Source organism: Neurospora tetraspora (assembly GCF_033439725.1).
Source record: "Neurospora tetraspora strain CBS 560.94 chromosome Unknown B0H65scaffold_8, whole genome shotgun sequence".
Taxonomy (NCBI): domain Eukaryota; kingdom Fungi; phylum Ascomycota; class Sordariomycetes; order Sordariales; family Sordariaceae; genus Neurospora; species Neurospora tetraspora.
The window spans coordinates 1,089,311-1,102,936 of NW_026944390.1; the positions used below are offsets into that span (position 1 = coordinate 1,089,311).

Here is a 13,626-nt window from a genome sequence, read left to right on the forward strand (position 1 = left end):
CAGTGGTTCTGACCAAACTACCCAAAAGCGGCTTGCAGTATTGGAAATGCTTTTTGCGTATATGAATGATAGGTACGGAGAAGTAGAAGGGATTGCTCAGGAAATGGAGCAAACAGCCTCCGAACATAAGAAAGCAGCTTCCACGCTCTCTACATGTGTGAGAAGATTCTGGGCGTTTGCTGCACAGACCGCTAGTCCTTTGCCCTGCAGGCCCCTTTGACAGCGGTTCTGGCACTTCCCAGAATCCCCTCCTTTGCAGACCTTCCTCCTCTTTGTATCGCCAGCTCTATATAGCTGGCGATCCCTTCCAGCCTCAGTAAGCTGGATCCCTCAATCTACATCATTCCCATCATTCGTGATCCATCTCATAACAGTAACTGCCGAAGCCGAGCAACTCGCAATGGCCTCCAGCGCCTCAATCTCCGGATTGGGCGGCATCATCTCTCAGACATCATCGGGGACCATCTCGTTAACGTGTTAACTGACCTAAGACCTAGTTTAGAACATACGCTTTTGGCGCATATATATAACCATATCATACGTTAAAGCTCCCAACTCCTTAACCACATCTCGCACCTTCTCCTCGTCTAGCCATTCGGAATGCTTACAAAGGGTTTCCACGACGACATCTCTTAAGCCTCTGTCGTCTTCAATAGTGGATTCGTACACCACTAGCGCTGCCCCAAGGAAATCATCGATATCCAAGGAAACAGTAGCCGCCGCCTTGAATTGTCGAAGCGCGACAGCCTTCAGTCCACTGATCAAGTACTTCTCTGCTAAGGCGTAAATTTTTGCATGAGTCAGAAGGGCGTCCGCTGCCGGTTCATTGACATTGGTTCCGTATCCGTCCATTTCTAACCCATCAAAACCACTACGCTCGTGTTATAGCCGTACGTCATAGTTGAAGTGGTATAGATAATGTACCATTATATGGACAAGCCGAGGATCATCATCTGGGAGGTCAATCTTTCCTTCTTGTGCCTCCTAAATATAATGTTAGTTTAGTGTCGTTGCTAGTGTATGGACTGTCACTAGCCTTGAAACTTCCGCGGCAAGCTGCAGAGAAGAACTCGGACTGCGTGCATACGATGGCCCTATGCACATGGTATTTCCTTCCTCCGCAGGATATCACGAGGTCTGAGTACTCCCCGCTGGAGTAGAGCCTATTCGGAGGCTATTGTCAATACTTGCAAGTTCCGAAGACGGAGGAACGACGAGAGCGAAATGATCATACCCTTTTAGAGAACTTATTAGGTCTTTAGAGGGATCATCTCCGGCCGTACCGCGGGCTGTCTGAGTCAAGGAGCTAGCTGGCGAGCCTCCAAAGCCTGTAAACGCCATTCCAGAACCTGATATTGTTGTCTGCGCGTAAGGGCGGGCAAATTCATGCCGCCTCGAGTACAGGCGATGATGCCGAAGCGCTTCTGCGCTTTGAAAATAACGATCGCAATCCGTACAATACTTCATCTGGGCCATTGTTGGGAATGCCTCAAGTCTGCATCAGGCCCCCCTCCATTGTCAGCCATTTTGTGTTCGTCACTTGCGTTGCAGCCCGACCCCGCCCAAAATGGCCGATTTGCCACGTAGCTTCCTTAAGGTGATTGAACATCCCACACTGGTTCCTCGGCCGCCCGATCACCGCCAATTCCGCCACGCCCTGGCCATCAGTTACGACAAGAACGCTCCATATCTGTTTGCATGAATGTCACTATGAAAACTCATCACGGGTGAGCTCCGTGATCCCCTGGGTTGTCGGTGAGCGTCTGCTTGCCATAGGTCGGAGTGACAGCGTCCTGAGAAGAAGCTAAGTCCATTGTACGCTAGTCTTTATAATAATGTTAACTAAAATATATTCAGGCCTAGATATATTTAATTACACCCTATCGTAATAATATTAATATTGAAAGAATCTTCCTGTAGTTTGCTACCTTCGCCCTTCCAAAAGAACTAGAACTAGAAGTGATACACACTATTAAGTCATAGACTCTAAACATCCAAGGCATCCGTTCTAGATTCAAGAAAATTTTCACCTGTTGGTGATATCTAATACATATGACACCGTGAGATATACAGTATCGTCAAGTTATCCTTGTATAACTGGGCTATCACTTTGAGATGCTACGTTTCTTCCCAACCGTATACTATCCAATTATTCTACAACAGACCCACTTTCTCTGGGGTGCACCAAACTAAATTAGCGTTCCGTTCCCTCGGGACACTTGAACCAAGCGGCTAGTAATTCAGTGCGAACGCAGCACCAATGATCACTCCAGCATGCGGAAGATTTTTTACCGCCCTTGCAAAAACTGGTTGTGATGAGACTGTTGGCATGCTTGATCGTTCATTGGATAAAGACAAGGAGGTTTGCCACAAGTGTGATGCGAGCGCTGTACTCGAAATCTCTGTAGTGCTTGGTAAAGAGGGATAACAATCGGATGTTGACGTAAGAGCTGAGATTGCGTGAGTTCTAGATGGGATTAACGTAAACGAGCTATTCCAGAGGTGGGAGACGACTGTTGTAATCGGAAGTTTAGTATTGCTTAATGAGACGGAGTCGTTCGGTGGAGAGGGAATTGTTGTAATAGTTGAGGTTATGCTTGTTTTACACAAAGTGGATACTGACGAAATAGTCGTCGGTTGGCTTGTTCCCAGTTTATCTATCGTAGATGTTTTAGAAGACAAACCTAGGGAGCTACGGGTACTAGCTAATGTAGATGACTCTATGGTATCCTATAGTAACCACGAATCCACCGTCGGGTCGTATCTCTGCCGACGATTTAGAAGAGATAAAAATCGGACTACAACAAGAAGACGCTGGAAATTCTTAGCGCGGTAACGAAAGGATCGAATGATGGTTATGGTAGAATTGGATTGCAAATCTCGAATGTAGCGAAAAGGAAACTAGACCTTAAAAGGTGATATACCCCGTAGGTGGCGAGAATAAGGGATAGCCAACTGATAATCCAAAGATAGAATACCACCTCCTACCAGCAACCATATACGTATATATACCCGTAACCATCCTCTATTATCCACCTTCAACTACTCAAGCTATCCGGTCTTTTTATTCCTTCTACGACCAATTCTTTATTCTTCAACATGTCTATCACTTGCCAAGTCCGAGACTCTACCAACAGACCGTTAAAGGGAGTTTATGCTACTCTTAAACTCGTCGAACCGCTACATCCAACCGACATATATTCCGGCCAGACCGATGATAATGGTGATATCAGAGATTGGCGTCTCATGAAAGACGAAGACGACAAAAACAAACAAGGAACCCCCATCTGGGGTGTGCCAGGGAGCACTTGGCACATTGTTGTCTGTGTGGAATCCCATAAATTGCTTGGCAACACTTATCCCATCAACAAACCCCACCCGAACTTCTCGGTCACGGCTTCAGCATATCACAGCGTTAACCTCCGCGTATCTAGCATGGCATACAAAATACGCCACGGACACGGGATTGTGGAGAGGCGATCCCCTACACCTTATCCTACTTAGGAATATCCTCAACCACACCGCATATATCCTACGGCCATGGTGGATTTGCCAGAAGCGCTCCCGGATTTGGACGACACAGTTAGTTCGATTATGACTCTAGATTCTGATGGAGCCAGCTCGGATTCCTTCACGCCCAACTTCCCCCCGCCTAAGCCGGTACATACGCCTATCCGCCTTACCTCTCCAAACTTTATTTCTCTTCTTGAAGAGAGTCTGAATGATGGTGAAGGGCTAAAGAGTCCTAAAATCCCAAACAAAGTCTCTCGCAAACGGAAGAGGGATACCCTCGAGAAGGATACCTTCGATGAAGCAGTAGTGGTACCTCGGAGGCCTGAAAGGTTGATAAAGAAGGCTCGGAAATAGTAGGAGAAAGAAGGTGTAGAATACTAGTTTGGAAAATCGTTTCTCTGTTTTTGTAGTAAACTATACTTAGCTGGCCAAAGGTTAACGATAAAAACTACTAGAAAACTCATATTATACTAATATAGTCGAATTTCTTATTTATATACAAGCAAACTTATAACTTTTTTATTAATACAAAATATTTTCGTTTTATTTTATACTTTTACTTTATAATACGAAAAAGTTTATATAGTATATAAATATTTCCTTTAATATTAGAAATTCATTACAATTAAATTAAAACTACTTTGGGGCGTTGCCTGCCACCCCCACCGAATTCAGCGGACATTAGTGTTAGTCACGTGCCACAGTGATAGCAGACTACCCACATCGACCAAGCGGTTGAGGAACCCTAACCCTAGAGCTGGCTGAGCCAGCTCTAGGGTTAGGGTTCTGACCGCCATATCTAGAAACACAGCTCCCCACAATCACTATCCGCTACATTTCCGCACCTCTCGAAGGATTGATTGATTAAAGAGATGCGAGAAAAGAATGAGCAAACGCCATTTCTCAGCCCGGAACAGGAACCTGTCCCAACTTTTCTCTTGTGCCTACGTATGAAACGACTTAGAAGGGGAATATTCAACACCTTATGGAGCACCCGACACTTCAATAAACGGACTATCGGCTTCCGAAGCGAACGTCCGAGTTGTCGGAGTTGGATTTATTCTACTAGAAGGCGACCACAACCAAGCACATCCTTAGCATCTTTTGATTACGCGATTCTATAGATCAATTGCGTTCACGATGGTGCTTATGGCACCTATCGTACAAGATTTGCAGTGTTGATTTACGTGTTCGGGATCCGAGTCCCGCTATCTGTACTACAGCAGACTTGATTAAGAACAAAAACTAGCAGAAAAAATAATAATACAGCTACGGTTGATACGGCTTATTTTGAACGTAATGTCCAGCCTTATAAGACTACCCTATTTACCATCCTCGGGCTGAATGGGTGTCAGAAACTTAATGAGGTCTTCGTTGGGTAGGTTTTGCAGTTCGCCAAGCTGTCTCCTTTGGAACAATCTTTCTTTGAACTCTCCTTCACCCCAAACAGAGAGTAAAAACTCATTGCCCACCTCACTCAACAACATTAGGCTTTCATACCGAGCAATGGTGGCACGGAAGGTCTCGAGGTCTTTGTTCGAAAACCTCGTCAAAGCTCTTAATGTGAACCCACTACCAAACCCAAGGGGTAAAAAGCAGAGAAGCCCATCGTATCCTTCTACCATCTTCATGATCTTCCGAGCCTCAGATATTTCCCTCGCGAATGCCTTCCGCGCTTTAGGAGTGTCTTCGATGCCACGACCTGCTAACACAGCTGATATACAACTTCCGCTTGCTCGATGTCGATGTTGATTTTCTTTCATGACTTTGGAAAGCCGAAAACTGGCTGACATGCCCAAAACGGTGTACAAAATACTGAGATTTTGTGCTTTTCGTCGTAGATTATCGTAGTGCCTAGCAGTTGACAACTCGTCCGTAGGCTTTCTCGAGGCGAACGAGCTTTTCAATGTATCGTCCGCACTGTCCCAAGCGTATACGATTGACATGAATCGCAAGATCGCACCATTGTCTATCGTTAGGCTTGCGAGTTGACGACCTGATTCGATATCGGTATCGGTATTAGTATCCTTCGTGTTGCTGTCGACTTTGATTTGGGCATCACCGCAACCGACACTGATAGCGGCGTCAGTGTCATTGTCGCTGTTCTGATTGCTATTCTCGTTGTTACCATGCTCTTGGTACTTGTCTTGCCCTTGGTCCTGCTCCTCGTCCTGCTCTTGGTCCTCCTCGTCCTGCTTTTCGTTTTCTTCATAGTCTCTCCGTTTAGTATCTTTGTTGCCGACAACATTGCTAATATCTCGAGACTGACCAAAATTCTGCCTTTTGCTGTGTAGTAGAAGGGTGGCGTTTAATTTCCGTTTCTTGGTGGGGGGCCCATGGGAAAGCTTTTTGAGGTTGCCATGGGACAGACCGTAGAACCCGTCTTCTGGACAAACAAGATTTCGAATAGGATGAGTACCGACGGTGTTGCTTGGGTATGGTATCGATGGTGGGGATGTTGAGGATGTTGAGGATGTGGTTGTTAATTCGTTGAGCTTGTTGTCGATGCGATTCAATACCTCAAGAACTTGTTGGATGGCGCTAGAGATGACGTCGGTTTGAGTGGAGGAAGAAGAGGGAGTGGATTTTTGCAAATTGGTTTCAGCAAAATTGCAAAGGTCTTGGATTTGGAGTTTGATTGATTCAATTTCGCTCTTAAGCGCCTCCATTTTGAAACGGCTGGAATTAAGAACGGAAGAAAGGACGATGGTTGTATGTAGTGGGAAGATGCGGAGATGGTAGAAGAAGAAGAAGAATGTATTTTACGACTACGTTCTACCATACATAATAATGAGTCGTGCCCGTGACGGCGGCAGGGCATCGGTACAAAAAGCAGGCGAAAAGTCCCATGGGTCAGGCACTAGCTTGGCCGGGGACGGAAAAACCTTTCCATCGTTGAGTTGGCGTGCGCGTCAGCCGGCGAGGGAGAGCCCCTCGCTTCTATCGGTCGTGCGCGTTTGGTGGAGTTCCGCTAGGATAGGAGTCGTGTGGACCGATTGTTCTCCTATCTCGGAAGTGTGGGGTAGGCAAGCCGGATCCGGGGAGGGGGAAGGGGGGATGATCGGGAATGCTTCGTCGTCGGTGTCGTCGGGTTCTGGCAGGGGTGCTCGGGTGCCGAGGAGTCTGCCGTCCGCGGTGGTGGTGACGCCGGTGAGGCCTTCGTCCTTCAGGGCTCTGAGCCGGGCGAGGAAGGTGGCGTGGCTGGTGCCGAAGGCATGTGGCGCGTCGGATGTGGCTCGAGGGTTTTGCCACGTGACGAGGGGGCATCGGAAGAAGTGGCCTTTTTTGCATGGTTCGCCGCAGATGCATGTGCGGAACGTCTCGCCGGGTGGTTGAATCGGGCGTGGTAGGAGTGGAAGTCCCAGTGGCTCGTGCGTTCGCCAACCCATCGTGCGAGGTGTATTCGGGGCAGGCGGAGGTATGGGTTGTCGCGATACCACAGGGTAGATCAGCCAGGCATGCCGGTCGGTGCGTGAGCCAGTGGAGCTCTGGGTCCGCTTCGGAGGGGAGGGTCCACATTTTCCGGCTTCGGGGTGGTGCTGCCGAGTCGGGGGCGAGCCATCTCCGGAGGCCGGGGAGGCGGGGGAGCCACGTCTCCTCTGGTGTGTTTCCATCCGGGGGGGCTTGGGACTCGGTAAGGGAGTGGAGATGGGACCAGCCGCGCGGTGGGGGCGTGCGCAAGCGTTGGGTGAGCGGGTGGTGGGCCGGGGGGTTGTGGACTGCCGCGGCCCGGGCCGTTTCTCGTCTGATGATTTCGGGTGGGGCGATGCCGGCCAAACGCTAAACCCCGCCAGTAAACGCCTGCAGCTTTGTAAACAGGTCAACCCGAATGCTCATTGCGAGGTAGTCGAGCCGCTCAGTGTTACGACGCTTATCATAGTTGTGAGGACTTCTGTGTAAGAAGGAGGAAGAAGGGGTACATGTCTGATTGCAGGAAATACAGCAAGAATCGGGAAGTGGGTCCAGAAGGTTGAAAGCGGAGATCGCACAAGTGACAACGCAGCGGCCCGCATTGTTCAGCTCCCCAACTTGTAGCGTAGCACTCAGCACCTTCCCCCCCCCGACCCGGCTGCCACCTTACCAAGACTTGTCTAAAATTAGACGTTCGTTGCGTGAGGCCGGGCAGCAGGCGGTCACTCCAGGTACCTCATTCAGTGAGCCGAAGAGGAGGAAAGGATAAGGCCCGGAAGGGCCGTAATGTGTTGGCGGGTAGATAGCATAGGATTCAATTGACCGTCATCTTCACCTTGGCTACTTCGCTTCTTGCCTTCCATCATTCATAAACCAAGTCACTGTCCTGGCCAGGTGCTTTGAGTGATCACCCTAAATATTCGGGTACCTTCGTTATGGCGGTCCCCAGAGCCAGAGGTTTGTAGCGTGCGTCGGCTCAAATCTCAATGCTCCCATGTTTACCGAACCCTTGGTGGCATAAAGCATGGCATCAATCCCGTCCGAGCCCACATCATGGCTCGAGGACGAGGAGTATACTGTTGAATGGTGATCTCAGGCGGATTGCAAGGCGTAGTTCCTAGAGTCTTTCATCCAAAGCCGCCCCTACCGCAAATCATCGAGTCCCTCGGTCAGCCCGACTACTCGCCCGACCACAATCTTCCCGTCCGTCCGCTTGAAGCCTCAATGCCTTTCCCTTTGGGTGAGAATGCATTAGATATCCTGCGAGAAGCTAATAAACCAAACCAGTCCCGATACGCTGCCGATGGATATCATCCGTCCCTGGAGGTCACAACTAGACGGTCGGTAATTCGGTGGCAGCCAGAGTACGTTCTGGCCGTTGCAAGTAATCCAAGACCTATCCTGTCCCAAGCCATAGCCATGGCTCTCTGGATTATCTAGTACAACTTGGCTTTCGGTAGTTTCTGTAACTATGTTAATACGTCCAACATTGGTACGTAGGTAGCAATTAGTATGGTCAAACGATATATCGGTCATTATAGTACTAGTAATAATCGTTTGGAGGCAGCTCCCCGATGCCGGATCCCAGATCTTGATCGTGTGGTCCGCCGAACCGGACGCAACCCGCTGGCCATCAGGCGAGAATGCCACTGAGTGAACCTCCCTGCTATGACCTTCTAAGGTCTGGAGGCATGCATTCCAATCCAATTCTACAGCCGGCTTAGTTCGAATCCATTCAGGTTCTTCTGCCCTGAAATTCCTCTTTATCAAGCTACCGCTTGGAGCAAATACAATCGCTGATATGTATGTTTGAAGTGGAGCTTGCTCTATTATTGACTTATAAGATAGAGCAAAGCGGTAAGCATCCCAAACAAGCTTTGATAACTGCGATTGATCATTACCTTCCTATATCTCTAGTTAGACCAAGTTCCTAGTGCGGAGTTAGACTTGTACTTACTTGCAGGCCCTCGAGCTTTCTAATAGCAACAACGCCCGCAGGCATAGTTTGGAACAGACTTAGAGCTTCCAGCCAGTAAAGGTACTTCGTCTTGAGGAATGTATAGACAACCCCGTTATCCTGTAAACGATCATGCCGTTTTGTGTTCGTACTGGAAACCAAGTCGCATAGGTGATCAACCCAGTAGACGCACGAGTACCGCACCGTCGCTAGCGGGTCCGGATTCGGTACTTGGACCTTGTCACTCGGACATCCCGGTGCGCTTAAGCCGTATATGTCGCGTCGCAGTGTTGTAGACATGGCATCAAGTGACCTCGAGAAGATGGTATAGTTCACATCTTCTTTCCCAGAAGGAAAAATCCACCTGAACGCCTCCTGAGAAGCTTGGTTGCCAGCTTTATCAGAGGCTTTGCCAAGTAAAAAGTCCTTAGCTGACTGATGAACAAAATAGACGGTTTGTTCTCGTAAACTTAGAAATGAACCGCAAAGCCCTATAATATCTTTTAGAGATTCAAGATTGTTGCAAATGGTATTGGGCAACTCGGCGAGAGAGGCTAGTTCTTGAAGGCTGATTGGCCGGCGAACAATTGCGACAACGGCAAGAATGTGCTTGCAGTAATCGGATCCATCGAACTGGCTCATATTCTCTCTCATCCGCGCATATAGAGCATCCAGTCCAGATGGAAACTTGCGTAGCTTTTCTACGGCAAACCCTTTCTGGACCTTTTCAAGTGCAAAGAAGCGGAAATAGAGTGACAATACGATAGCTCCCTACGAGCGAAGAAAACAAGCTCTTGAAACTCGCCAAGGAAAAGGCCAGAGAAGCCACTCAACAGGGCACCACTCCGCAAACGCAAACGCCCAGAATGCGGTCGACAACGCTCCGCGTGGCGCGATCCGAGAAAGGAACCAGCGAGCACTTACCAGAGAAAGTCGGAAGTCATTCTAAAAGAGTCGACGTAGCACTACTAGGCAAGCATACAAAGCGGCTCTACGACCGCCTGTCATGGAAGGAAGCCAGCGTACTCGCTCAGCTCAGAACAGGTATAGTAAGACTCAACGCTTACCTCCACCGAATTGGAGTAGCACCGTCCGATCAGTGCGCATGTGGGCAAGCCAGAGAGACAGTGGAACACTTCCTCTTCCGATGCAGGAGATGGACCGCGTACAGAACAGAGATGCTCCGGTGCACAAATACCCACAGAAGCAATATCTCTTTCTATCTAGGAGGGAAATCACCATCGGATAACAAAGACTGGGCTCCCAACGTAAAGGCCGTTCGGGCAACGATACGGTTCGCAATAACCACGGGTCGACTCGACGGGAACTTACCGCAGACCGACTAAACCACCCAACCTACTACACCCGACCGAACCCACACTCATCACCTCGTACTACGGAGAGCAGGCATCGCTTCAGCCGCCGAAGATAGGACGTTGAACACTTGAAGAATCGCCTTCAAGTCGGCCTACTAACAACCCTACTAACCTACGAGAATCCGCAGAAAAATGGTAGAAGAGAGGGCAGAAGCTAGAATGGACATTGTACGGGCTGCAAGGAGATCAGGGCATATCTTGGGAAATGTATGATCAGATTGTTATTAGTTGCCCTTTCGGGTTAAGCCCGCCGGGCGGAATAAACTGTCTGTGTGTGTGTGTGTGTGAAGGAAGCCAACCTTCTACTTTTATCACAACTTACCCATACCTTTGACCTCTTTAGCAGTATCCCACACATATTTAGTACATGGTATATAAGTCGACGATGATAAGCTTAGATATCTCCTCTTGTTGGTCCTTTTGGTTCGATTAAACTTGACTTGTTGTTGCGTCTGTTGCTCCGGCCATATTGTCTCTGGCACCGCTCACGTCCCCTCCTGTCGGCATGATATATCAGACGGGAAAGCTCGGTTGCGTCTTGAACCATCTCAATTATTGCGGAAGAATTCCATGCCACGCGAGCCCTGCACGGTGTTCTGCACTCTTAAACCGAGCCAAAGTCGACTGCGCGTCTTATCTGAAGGAAATCCCTGATGTCCATCTCATTGTGGTCCGAGAAGCGGCCAAATGGCTAATCAACTCAAACATATAAGACTGCCACCAGTCAACCCTCAAGTTGATACATGAAGTCCCCAGTTACTTCCCTCACAAGCATGCCCCCACCGCCTCCCATCCAGCACCCCCCGGTCCAGGTCATACGGAATCCTCACCGAAAACGCCTTGTCGGCAGCGGCGACCGTACCAGGTTCTTCCTCGTCTGGCACTACACCCTCGACGAACCGTCAGACCTCTCCCAGCGCCAATGGCGGAGCTTCGAGAAGCGCTTCTTCCGCACCTGCTGTCGCGTCCTCGACTCGAGCCGCTCGGAAAAGGACGTCTTCCTCCGCCGCGCTCAGGTCGGGTATGACCCCGGGCTCCGCGTGTTCTTTTATAAGGACTGGCTGCGCTATACGCTTGTGTACGTCAATGAGCGGGAGTTGGCCTGGCTGGAAGAGTTTGGGCGGCCGGAGGTTCGTTTGCTAGACTTGTTTTTTTTTTACCATGGTTATCTTCCCGATGACGTTGTTGTGGCAGTGCACTGACGGAGCGTAACCTAGCTCGAAGTCTTGGAAGAGGACTTTGTGGGTGTTTATGCTTAGATCTGGCTAAGATGAGGAGGATTAACGAACAATGAATGTCGGATGAGAATACGACAAACGACGAGTCTCGAGACTGAATACACGACGCATATTACATATGTCGACGATGCGATATATATACGAGTACTGGGATTTACGGACGAGCGAAACACTGGTGCAACGACAGTGTGGTTAACGACTCCGCGCGGTGACTATAGTTTTTACAGAAGCTATAGGAAAGGTATGTGTTACCACCAATGTTCCTCAGTCGTCCAAATATTTATTAGTGATTTATTAGCGTTGATTTTGGCTTATTCTAACAATGTCCAGTACTGAGCTAGTGTTCACGGTCAACCTCAGACATCCAAGAAACCCCGTCAAACGTGAGCCGAAGGGATCACGGAGTTCCGTCCTGTACATGGCTGCATGTGTGGCTGGATGGAGGCAACGCCCTTGGCTATTGTCATGTCTTCCTGCCGCGTTAAGGTTCGGCCCGTCCGGGTATTTCCCGCCCGGATAAGAGCGGAATAGAATAGCGGAACGGAATAGGCCTCATGACTCGGACGTATTCGACGGGATTGATCAGCGAGAGCATGACAAAGATTATATGGATAGATAAGGGAAACTGTTCGGATCAAGGCACTTGGTCGTCATCCATTGGCATTTGCAGCTCTTATTACAAGTCGGGGTAGTCATTCGTTATCACGAAGAATGGATAAAGCTTCTCAAGGTCACTACGAATTGCGCAGCAAGCGGCCGCCCACGGGTGTTTATTGACAACTGCCGGTGCCTAGAGAATAGAGTCAGAAGGACAGGTGGAAACTAGGTTCAAGTGTGCAACCCTGGATATGACTGCCTGTGGTTGTGCTACGAGACGAATCCCCGTCTACTTGACTTCCGGATCATCCCACGAACCATGATCCCCTTCGGATCACGGTGTCAGTTCCGATGTACCGCAGCATCCTTCTTCTCCTTATCGTACGAAAGCCAGAGGAGGTCGGGGCGGCTGTAGTGGCCGACGATATCCTGGAAACTCTTGTTGGTCACCACCCTGGTCAGGTCCAGGTCGGCATACACGATACCCTCGGCGCTCGGCTTGTCGGCCAGGGGTTGCGTAAGGCGTCGCCCGTCGGGGCCAATGACGCAGCTGTGGCCGCCGCCGGGCTCGCGGAACAGCATGCCGTTGCGCGTGTCCATGGCCTCGATGCCGCTCTCGTTGCACACGGCGGTGCAGTGCAGCACGAACGCGCCGCTCTCGACGGCGAACGTCTGCGACAGGTTCTGGCACCCGTCGGCCGTCATGCTCCACAGACCCGGAAATTCGACGCCCGGGTAGGGGTCGATGGGCGGCCACATGGCGATATGAATGACGACGCCCTGCTGGATCTCGTGGAACTTGAGGAGCGGCTGAGCGTGTTCCCAGCAGTTGAGCGTGCCGACCTTGATGGACCCCAGCTCCGACCCGAAGTCGAGCTCTGCGACGCAGTTGAGGTCCGGGCCGGACCCGTCGCCGAAGATTGTGCGTTCCATGTGCGTCGGCTTGAGCTTGCGGCGCTGCAACACCACCTCTCCCTGCGGCGAGATGATGGCCTGTCCCATGTACAGGCTGCCGGAAGAGCTGCGCTCCGAGAAGCCGATGACGACCGCGATTGAATCTTCCTTGGCAGCTTGTTGGAGCTGCTCCATCTCGGGCGAGTTGGCTGTGAGGGAGTTGTACGCATACTTCGTGTTCAGCGCCGGGTCGACCGGTCGGGCCCTATCCAGATTCCAGAACCAAGTTAGTTACCTGGAGCAGCATCTTGTAATAAACAATCAATGGGGTCGTCGAGCCTACCAACACCAACCAGGGTAGCCCGGGGCCCATGTCTCGGAAAATGCAACGATCTTTGCGCCATTGCTTGCGGCTTCGTGGACGAGCGATACCGCTTTCTTGATGGACGCCTGAAGATCCAGCCAGATCGGCTCGGCCTGTGTGACTGCGACTTTGATCGTTGTTGCCATGGTTTCCTGCGGTTGGGAAAGAAAGGGCAGGGAATTGATCCTGACTGTCTGTTTCTGTTTCGGGGCCACCTCCTTTAAGCTGGCCGGCATATCAATTCGGTACCGGATTTCGTTCGGCAACTCAGCCAGT

At 50.1% G+C, this 13,626-nt stretch overlaps 4 protein-coding genes across 4 annotated transcripts; all 4 read right to left on the reverse strand.

The window, feature by feature from the left end:
* Positions 1-359: 359 nt before the first annotated feature.
* On the reverse strand, positions 360-1,244 carry B0H65DRAFT_312489 (uncharacterized protein). Its single transcript, XM_062823323.1, has 2 exons — positions 1,235-1,244; positions 360-984 (listed from the first exon to the last, which is right to left on the reverse strand). Exon 2 carries the CDS (start codon positions 850-852, stop codon positions 499-501), a length of 354 nt encoding a protein of 117 aa, XP_062677549.1. The 5' UTR covers positions 853-984; positions 1,235-1,244; the 3' UTR covers positions 360-498.
* Positions 518-1,879, reverse strand: B0H65DRAFT_477731 (uncharacterized protein). The gene is made up of 2 exons (XM_062827444.1): positions 1,235-1,879; positions 518-1,163 (listed from the first exon to the last, which is right to left on the reverse strand). Exons 1-2 carry the CDS (start codon positions 1,465-1,467, stop codon positions 962-964), a joined length of 435 nt encoding a protein of 144 aa, XP_062677550.1. The 5' UTR covers positions 1,468-1,879; the 3' UTR covers positions 518-961.
* A 3,075-nt stretch (positions 1,880-4,954) lies between these two features.
* Positions 4,955-7,468, reverse strand: B0H65DRAFT_477740 (uncharacterized protein). The gene is made up of 2 exons (XM_062827445.1): positions 6,557-7,468; positions 4,955-5,004 (listed from the first exon to the last, which is right to left on the reverse strand). The coding sequence occupies exons 1-2, from the start codon at positions 7,125-7,127 to the stop codon at positions 5,000-5,002; spliced, it is 576 nt and encodes a 191-aa protein (XP_062677551.1). The 5' UTR covers positions 7,128-7,468; the 3' UTR covers positions 4,955-4,999.
* Positions 7,469-12,434: 4,966 nt separating this feature from the next.
* Positions 12,435-13,586, reverse strand: B0H65DRAFT_434321 (carbon-nitrogen hydrolase; the record flags this gene model as incomplete). The annotated part of the gene is made up of 2 exons (XM_062825124.1): positions 12,435-13,251; positions 13,330-13,586. The coding sequence occupies 2 exons, from the start codon at positions 13,584-13,586 to the stop codon at positions 12,435-12,437; spliced, it is 1,074 nt and encodes a 357-aa protein (XP_062677552.1).
* Between the last annotated feature and the right edge of the window lie 40 nt (positions 13,587-13,626).

What these genes read in the sequence shown, in the direction of transcription:
- B0H65DRAFT_477740 (XM_062827445.1), bottom strand. Translation starts at nt 7,127, where the DNA reads ATGGAAACACACCAGAGGAGACGTGGCTCCCCCGCCTCCCCGGCCTCC.
- B0H65DRAFT_312489 (XM_062823323.1), bottom strand. Translation starts at nt 852, where the DNA reads ATGGACGGATACGGAACCAATGTCAATGAACCGGCAGCGGACGCCCTT.
- B0H65DRAFT_477731 (XM_062827444.1), bottom strand. Translation starts at nt 1,467, where the DNA reads ATGAAGTATTGTACGGATTGCGATCGTTATTTTCAAAGCGCAGAAGCG. An exon ending in CTAATAAGTTCTCTAAAAGG is followed by an intron (nt 1,164 to 1,234) that starts GTATGATCATTT and finishes GCCTCCGAATAG; the next exon opens with GCTCTACTCCAGCGGGGAGT.